General features: G+C 43.5%; 1 protein-coding gene across 1 annotated transcript in view; it reads right to left on the bottom strand.

Moving 5' to 3' along the window:
- The window catches only part of Zc3hav1 (zinc finger CCCH-type containing, antiviral 1), a 44,547-nt gene that overhangs the window by 17,997 nt on the left and 16,890 nt on the right, over positions 1-9,660 (bottom strand). Inside the window, exons 2-6 of the mRNA XM_074062208.1 lie at positions 6,039-6,174; positions 4,718-4,970; positions 2,153-3,133; positions 1,669-1,767; positions 249-372 (exon numbers count right to left, since the gene is read on the bottom strand). Coding sequence (XP_073918309.1) covers positions 249-372; positions 1,669-1,767; positions 2,153-3,133; positions 4,718-4,970; positions 6,039-6,174 — 1,593 coding nt within the window. The remainder of the gene's footprint in view (positions 1-248; positions 373-1,668; positions 1,768-2,152; positions 3,134-4,717; positions 4,971-6,038; positions 6,175-9,660) is intronic.

Genomic DNA, 9,660 nt, shown 5'->3' with positions numbered 1-9,660 from the left:
AAGTGCCTGCCTAGCAAGTGTGAGGCCCTGAGTTCAGCCCCAGTACCATCAAAAAAAAAAAAAAGTTCTTAAGTCTCTGACTGTGTTTTTCTACAGGTCCCACTGACAGATACCAATTAAACAAATGACTTCGTCACTGAGTTGCTAATATTTCCAGAATCCCCAGCACCAGCCAGGTTTAGGCAGGGCACCACAAGCTTAGCATAAGCTTGCCTTGGATGATGCTGTGGATCCAGCCACCAACTTACATGTGAGTTTGGGGATCACAATAGGCCTCTTCAATCTTCTCCATGGCCTGGAGGTCCATCCAGGTGTCTGAAATTAATACCTGCCACCGGTAGGGCAGGTGGAAGTGGATTTTATTGCAGCTGCCTACAAAGACAGAAAGGAGGGCTGAAGGTCCGGGCAGGATGCTAACCAGTTCAACTAAGTTCACTGCTGACTTTCCCCATCAAGGCCTGCTGCTCACACTCTGCCAGTTATGTTCTGTCTATATTTTTATTCCCGTAGGCTCCTACTGGCATTGGCCCACATCCACTATTTGGGTTCCATTATTACTCATGGAAACTCATCAGAAAGCAGTCACTTTACCCACATGGAAATCTGAGATGCTTATAAATTTAGCTACCCTTTCTATATCTTCCCCCACTCCAAATGAATATATTAATATAGGAAACCCCTTGTATTTCCTCAAAGCCGGGGCTAAACTTTGTCTCTTCCAGAAAGATTCTTCCAATTGATCCTGCTCTTGTATTTTTAAGTGCCATAGTCAGTATCCAAAACCCAGATTGGGTTTCGATAGCATGTATTTACTTATTTTATGCAGTTTCTTCTCTGTGACTGTTTTGATGCCCCACCTTAATTATACACGTTAAAGAAAAGGTTGCATCATCGCTTGGTTTATGTCCCCTTTGCAGAGTGGCATGGGGCTGGTGATGCAAAAGATGGCCACTAAATGAGTGCTTGCTGAATAAAGAATTGTTAGAAGCCTATAATATAGGAATTCAGAAAATAGTTCTTTTTCAAATGTTTCATTATGTTATGCTAAGTCACTTTTGAAATGTCCAAAAGATGTGTGACTTCTTTAAAACAACAAAAAAAGCACTACAGGGAAACTCATAGAGTGGGTTTGAGGCTTGGCTGGTTTTCAAAAGTACATAAGCATTCATTATCATCCTTGCCTGACTTCTGTTAGAATGGCTACAAGAAGGAAGGAAGGGACAGAGGGAGGGAAGGAGGAAAGAAAGGAAAAGGAAGAGAAAAAGTAAATGAAGAGAGAAGGGACAGAGGGAGAGAAGTAGGAGGAAGGGAAGGAAGGAGGAAGGAGAAAAAAAAGAAAAAGAAAGAAATCAAAGCGAGACGGATGGAGGGAGGGAGGGGAAAGGAAGGAGGGAAGAGAGAATGTGCTAATAAAAAGATGTGGAGAAGTTTGAACCTCACACATTGCTGGTGGGAATGAAAAATGGTCAGCCACTGTGCAAAATGGGTTCATCAAAAATTAAATATTGAATTGCCATATGATTCACCAGTTCCACATCTGGGTATTTACCCAAAAGAAGTAAAAGAAGGGTTTTCAGCTAATATTGGTGTACCTATCCTCATCGCAGCATTTTTTTTTTTTTACAATGGCTCAAGGTAGATGCTTCTAGAAAGTCTTAGGTAACTTACTATTAAGTTGACAGCCCTTGGACAGATGGTCTGGACAAATTTCCTGTGAGTCAAGATCATCCATCCTAGAAGTGGTGTTTGTGACACCAGCTATAGAACCTGTGAAATGAAAGAAACTTCATGAATGCTGGTCTTCATATTTTAAACCAAAAAAGCAGCACCTGGTCTCACAATGAGAAAGAATATCTAAACGGGGACCACGTTCTAGAAGCTTCCTGGAATTCACAAGTTGCTCCTGAGCGCCTAGACAGCACCTCCACAGAATGACACATAGACATAGGGCCAATGAGAGTTGTGGCAGAAACTATAGCTGCACCATTCTGATTCTTGAAAGGTGAATGTATCACTTCCATACATCAGTTCCTTCCCCAGTGCCACCCCTTAAGCACAACCCTCCAACTCTAGCTGCCAGCCACAGCTGCTCAGTGTAGACTGTCTCTGTCTCTGTGTAGGGACAAGGGAGTCCCTCTGTCTAGTGGCTTACCCTGAGCAGAGCCTGGGGTCCTCCTTGAGAGTTCCCTGGTGGAGCTCACAGTGGCGTGGATGGAGCTCTGGCTGTGGGTCCCATAGGGTGCAGCTCTGTTGACTTGTGCAGGGGTGGTGACTGGGACCTGGCTTCTCAGACCCTGACTTCCAGAATAGAACGCATCTTTTCCCCCAGTGGCTGCTGTTTTTAAGCCAAAACCTGTAACGCCAGTTTTATCTCCATCAGTAGCTTCATCCACGATTTGACTGGAGTGACTTGGTGTATTCTGGGTAGATGTAGAAGCCCAGACTGGGTTCCCTCTGTATGTACTATTCGGAAATGTCGCTTCCGGGTCACGATGGGTAAGGAGATCCTGGGGAGTAGCCTCCTTGCTCTGATGGTTCCTAGACAATGCCATCTCTCTCTGACCATTGGTGGTGGGTCTGTAATTTAAAGATCTTATGGAAGGTATATTCGCAGCCACTTCATCAACATTATTATTGAAAAGAGGGACATGCTGGATGTCTTGAGTCCCACTCTTGCCCTTGACATTCATAGGGTCTGAAGAAAGCATGCCAGGGCCCTTCCTGGCAGTCATGGCTTCAACTGTATGTGCAGAACCAAGAGGAGATTTGACAGCAGCTTGACCTGGTGTTGAGGCAGAATGATTCTTATGAAAGAGGCTATCTTGACCACCGTTCTCTGAAAACCTCTGGCTTGCTCCCACTTGACCTGACCTTCCAAGACCAGCAGCCTTAGGTGGCACTGAGGAAGGCTTGGCCAGGTCCTCACTCCCCAGATACTTGAACTGGTGGGTGAGGTCGTCCAGAGGTTCATCCTCCAGGGAATCCTCCAGGACAATGATGTCAGGGCTGGACGTGCAGGACCTCTGATCAGAAGCTGAGGCAGACGAGAGAACTTCCTGACTGTTCTGCAAGAGTCGGTCTCTACTTCTGCTTCTCCCTCTAGCTGTCACAACCCTACGATTCATGGCAGGACCTGGGAAGAGAAAACCAAAACAAAGCCAAATCATGAAAGTTACAGTTCATGTTGTTGAGTTCCTAGCTCTATTCCTCCTCTTTGCTTTTCCAGCCTTGCTACCCAAGTTCTGTTAAGTCACTTGTCCTAATCTGGTGCATAAAGACCTTATGAGAAAGCAGGAATCCTGACATTCTGCAATCACAGTGGGTAACAGTGGGTAATCACAGTGGACAAGAGATGCACCCTGGTGGTCTTCTGTTTCTCTCCTGGGACTCAGAAGGAGCCCCCCTCTCCTCAAGCCCCTTAGGCGGGGCTGCTTCTATGTCCTGGTTCTGAGCCAACTTTCACTGCATGGTGAATGGAGGGTCTGAGGACAAATTTGAGAGCATTTTCCAAAACTCATTTAGACTTTTCCCATTGCAGCATGGGTGTACTTGACCATCTGAGGATTCAGCATACTCAAGCAGAAAATGGAACCATGCACTCAAGGTATGGTTTCAATTGAGTCAGAAATATTCCCATTATTTCTTCATCTAGTCCCCCAGTGCCCAAGTTTACCACCAAAATTGATATGGCAATGGCCTCTCTTCATGAGTCATAAGGAGGAAGGAAGGGGCAAAGGGCAAGTGTGCGGAGTGTGTGTGGTGTGTGCATGTATGTGACGTCTATGTGGGGAAGGTGTGAAAGATGTGCAGGTATATGTGTGAGGTATGCTGGTGTGCTCATTGAGGGAGAGAGAGAAAGAGAGAGAGAGAGATCCAACTGTGTGAGAAGGAGGGAGCAACAGTAACACAGCAGAAGAAAATATCCTCCTCCCGTCAACAAAACAGTTAACTCGGCAAACTAACTAGACGTGATAACAAGTATGGCTCTCTCACACAACAAACTGAGGGAAACCTCACCGCACCCCCTCTCCTCCACATGCTCCCCTGTGCAGAGCCCTACGGTGGGGGAGAAGAGGTGAGAGGTGGAGTTGGGACACGGGTATAAGTTCTGCTGCTCTCCAGGGGTGTGAGGTGTGAAAACATGACTTTTTATTCATTCATTACAATACCCCACATTCTGATGTAACACCACTTGCAATAAAAGTTGCTTAAAATTTCTAAGCCCTGGAAAAATGAGACCTGTTGAAACTGCCAAGAATGGGGAGAAAGGAGATAAAGGAGAAAGATGGAGAGGCTATATTTAACTAATATATATTGTAAGCACTTTTGGAAATGTCACAATGTGCCCCAGTATGACAATACTGCAATCATTTAAAAAATTTCTAAGCTTCATTTCCCTCACCCCTTTCGTGGGGTTAATATATCTGCCTTTCTTCATGGTTTTACTGTGAGGAACAACCATGAGGTATTTTGGGTAAAAGTTCCTTATAACCTATAAACCATTTCCAAAAAAGAAAAAAAAAATCAGTTTCAGAAAAATAACATGCATTTTTTTTTTAAATCTGGGGAACCAGTGCTAAGCACTAAGAGGGAGTTGTAACATCACATCTGTGCCGTGGTTGCAAGTGTATTAAAATGGTGCGTGCGTGTGGTCAGGGTTTAGAAGGGAGAGCGGTTACAGGTGCAAGTGACACAATCAGAGCAGGGAAGAGCGCACCTCTGGCCCCGGGAGGGTTCCTCCGCTGGTGCTTGTTGTTACAGATGTCCTGGATGTTCTGCACGACGTCTGGGCTCAGGCCATGCTCCTGCATGATGACCAACACTTTTCTGTCCATCAGATTGTGAGACCTGATGCAGTTGAGGTAACTACAGTTTCCTCTGGTGAAGTGCTCGCAGACATGGAGTCTCTCGCAGGGCAACTGCTGGCTGCAGAGCTGCTTCCGACCTTCTCCTTTGTAGCTCTTGCAGATCTACGGAAGGGAGAGTGAGCAGCCAGAAACAAGACACCTTCGGGTAGCTGCCACACGCTCATTAACGAAAGGTCAACCACAAACATTTCTTTCTTTTTTGGTGGTACTGGGATTTGAACTCAAGGCCCCAAGCTTGCCAGGCAGGCGCTCTACCACTTGAACCACACCTCCAGCCCCCACAAATGTTTCTGAAGACAGCAGAGGCATACCAAGCAGGAGGGGGGAGAAATACAGGCATATTCCAGTCTTTAATGAAGTGCAATCATGATTTATTTGAGGCAGAAAAGGTCTGCAGACTAGTTAAAAGACAGCAATTCTGGGTGTGGTGAGACACACCTATAAGCCCAGCACTCAGAGGCTGAGACAAGACAATTGAGAATTTGAGGCCAGTATAGTGAGTTTGAGTCCAGTCTGGCTACATAGTAAAACCCTGTCTTAATAAATTTTAAAAAGATATTTATGAATTTGATAATCTTTAGGAGAATCAAGATCAGATGGCCAGCAACAAACAAGACCCAAAGTGAGGCCTACATCATAAAAGGAGTCTGAAAAGAAAAGTCTAGGGCTGGAAGCACGGCTCAAGCAGTAGAGTGCCTGCCTGGCAAGCGTGAGGCTCTGAGTTCAAAACCCAGTACCATCAAAAGCAGAAGTCTAGATTTGGATATCAACTTACTTTGCAAACTAAAAGTATATGTGTTTTACCTGCAACTGTTTGAAATTTGATCTCTGCTAGGTAGAAAGTTTCTCAAATGCTCAATTAAAGAAAATTATCTTGTTTCTTTTTTCTTTCTAACGATAGAGCCTGACTGGGCTGGAAGTTGCTATGCAACTCAGGCTGACCTCCAATTAGAAATCTTCCTGCCTCTGCCTCAGATTCAAATTCTTAAAACTCCTCAAATAGGATGGCAATTTCCGGAGCCTTTCAGGTCACTAAGGGCTTTGACTGCCACCTGAAGAGCCCTGGTGCTGACTTTGAGTTTTCTCTGTGCCTACTCCAACTTATCCATGATACAACACTGATCACCACACTCTTCCCACTGTCCCTGAGGAGGTATCATCATAACTTACCTCGGGCATAAAAAAGGGGTCACTTTGGACAAGGAGCACTGCTAATTCCTCTTGGTTAAGCCCAGAGAGCTCATGTTTTTTCAGCACTTGGAAATTATCTTCTGAAAGAATCTCATGAGAATATTTGCATAATTTCCTAGAAGAAAAGGTGACAATAGTCAGTGTTTCCACATCACAGAACAAAGCAAAAGAAATATCTATAAGCCAGGTGCTAGCGGCTCACACCTGTAATCCTAGCTGATCAGGAGGCAGAGATCAGGAGAATTGAAGTTTGAGGCCAGCCTGGGCAGTTGATGAGACCACGTCTCAAAAATACCCAATGTAATAAAGGACTGGCAGACAGGCTCAAGTGGTAGAGCACCTGGCTAGGTAAGTGTAAGGCTCTGAGTTCAAACTCCAGTACTGCCAAAAAAAGAAATGTCCATTTTCACTTAGCCACGATCAATCCTTTCATCCTGTAATGCTGCATAAAGAATACAACTTAAAAGGACGAAGTTTTAAAGATAAAACAGCTAGGTCAGGATTGGGGGAGTATATTTTGTTCACAAATTATCCACATCCACCTCATAAAGCTAAAAAGCTTCTGTTCATCAAAAGAAATGGTCTCTAAACTGAAGAGAACACCCACAGAGTGGGAGAAAATATTTGCCAGCTACACATCAGACAAAGGACTGATAACCAGAATATATAGGGAACTTAAAAAACTAAATTCTCCCAAAACTAATGAACCAATAAAGAAATGGGCAAGTGAACTAAACAGAACTTTCTCAAAAGAAGAAATTCAAATGGCCAAAAAAACACATGAAAAAATGCTCACCATCTCTAGCAATAAAGGAAATGCAAATTAAAACCACGCTAAGATTCCACCTCACCCCTGTTAGAATAGCCATCATCAGCAACACCACCAACAACAGTTGTTGGCGAGGATGGGGGGAAAAAGGAACCCTCTTACACTGTTGGTGGGAATGTAAACTAGTACAACCACTCTGGAAAAAAATTTGGAGACTACTTAAAAAGCTAAACATCTACCATTTGATCCAGCAATACCACTCTTGGGGATATACCCAAAAGACTGTGACACAGGTTACTCCAGAGGCACCTGCACACCCATGTTTATTGCAGCACTATTCACAATAGCTAAGTTATGGAAACAGCCAAGATGCCCCACCACTGACGAATGGATTAAGAAAATGTGGTATCTACACCCAATGGAATTTTATGCAGCCATGAAGAAGAACGAAATGTTATCATTCGCTGGTAAATGGATAGAACTGGAGAACATCATTCTGAGTGAGGTTAGCCTGGCCCAAAAGACCAAAAATCATATGTTCTCCCTCATATGTGGACATTAGATCAAGGGCAAACACAACAATGGGATTGGACTTTGAGCACATGATAAAAGCGAGAGCACACAAGGAAGGGGTGAGGATAGGTAAGACACCTAAAAAATTAGCTAGCATTTGTTGCCCTTAACGCAGAGAAACTAAAGCAGATACCTTAAAAGCAACTGAGGCCAATAGGAAAAGGGGACCAGGAACTAGAGAAAAGATTAAATCAAAAAGAATTAACCTAGAAGGTAACATACACGCACAGGAAATCAGTGTGAATCAACTCCCTGTATAGCTATCCTTATCTCAACCAGCAAAACCCTTGTTCCTTCCTATTATTGCTTATACTCTCTCTACAACAAAATTAGAAATAAGGGCAAAATAGTTTCTGCTGGGTATTGAGGGGGTGGGGGGAGAGGGAGGAGGCGGGGTGGGTGGTAAGGGAGGAGGTGGGAGCAGGGGGGAGAAATGACCCAAACCTTGTATGCACATACGAATAATAATAAAAAAAATTATCCACATCCATCCATCTGACTTTAATTATTGCAGTACTTCTTGGAACGGTAACTCTCCTAGTATACATTATCATTTGTATATACCTCTGTAAGGTGAGAAGAGGAAAAATTGGCAAAGAAATGGAAATTAATCTGGTAAGAAACCATTGTGTGATGCATGCCTGTAATCCCAGCACTCAGGAGGCCCAGGCTACATAGTGAAACCCTGCCTGCCTCAAAACATACACACAAAAAAAAACCCCAGAAATCGATGTCCACTGAGAAAGAGAGACAAAAAAGTCAAAGAGATACAAAAAAGTCAGTAAGATAACTCAATGTACCTACCATTTTAATTACATGAATCGCTCACCATTGCATCAGCTCTGACTTACATACCAATGTGCACCTATGCTACTTGTGACAGCATAGGAACGAAATTGTCTATCCAAACTGCTCTATAGGAAATGACAGAAAATTTCTTTTACTTGAGGACGTTAATAATTCCGGTTAACACTGTGCAATAGAACTTTCTGTGCTGTAATCTGAACTTTGCCACATAGAAGCCATGGACGGCAGTTGAGCGCTTGACTTAGTCCCACGGACGTCTGAGAGGCACTGATTTGATCACTGAGGAACTTGAATAGCAGGGAGCGCCCATTAGACAAGCCTAATCTGACAGTTGTCAGTTCCGAGGAACAGACTCAGTCTACTCTTACGTTTACACATCCTGCACAGCATCGCCAAAGCCCTCAGATTGGTGGCTTTCACATCATTGATATATGGCATATTAATGTCCTCCAACTCCATAACCATGATCAAATCCGCAGGCTGTTAGGGATGGGGCAAATTTTCACCATGTCAATAGTGTGGCTACAATTAAGTCTCCCATACAAATCTCCTGTCTTCTTGTACTTTCTTGAAATTATCCCATTGGGAGCTACCTCAAAGGGCCTGGTGATTTTTTTTTGGCAGGGGCGGTGCAGAGGGAGCTTCTGTTTCATTTTGATCCATTGCTTTTCAGAAAACATACCAGCAATCTTGGTGTCTGTTTCCCCCACAAGCACACGAACACTGAACTTTGTCACTTTTGCTACTTCAATAGGTGTAAAATAAACTTACACTTTTTTTCCTTTTTTTTTCAACATAGTGGGATTTGAACTCAGGTCTCACACTGGCTAGGCAGGCACTCTACCACTTGAGGCACTCCACCTGCCCTTTTCTCTGTTGGGTATTTCTGAGATAGAATTTCACAAACTATTTGCCCAGGCTGGCTTCAAACCACTGTCCTGCTAATCTCTGTCCCCTGAGTAGCTGGGATTACAGGCAAGAGCCACTGACCAGTGCCTGGCTAAATTTACCCTTTTCTTAACTCACATTTTTATTATTAGCAAGTCTAAATAGTCCCAAATGTTAGCTTGCTGCGTGTATTAACTTTTATTACTATTTATCTGTGTCCTTCAACTGTTTATCTCATGGAGAATACTAACCTACAAATTTGTAATTGTTCTTTTACTTTTAAAAATATTAGTCTTACCACTTTGGTTTATTTCAAATAGTTTTACCCTCTCCCCTTTCTTTCAAGAATTGATTAAGGTGAAGCTGAGCCTTCCAGCACTGGGGAGGCTAAGTCAGGAGGATCCTGAGTCTGAGGCCAGCCTGGGTCACATATCAGGACCCTGTCTCAAAACAAAACAAAAGCAAACAAGAAAGAATTAAGGTTTTTATTGCTGAATTTTTATTTGATTGGGTCTTTTCAATTCCCCATTTTAATCAGTTGACTGCTCAAATACTAGCAAAAAT

This window comes from Castor canadensis, chromosome 2 (assembly GCF_047511655.1).
Source record: "Castor canadensis chromosome 2, mCasCan1.hap1v2, whole genome shotgun sequence".
NCBI lineage: Eukaryota > Metazoa > Chordata > Mammalia > Rodentia > Castoridae > Castor > Castor canadensis.
Note: the sequence above shows the minus strand (reverse complement) of the source record. Positions and strands in the feature narration are given on the sequence as shown.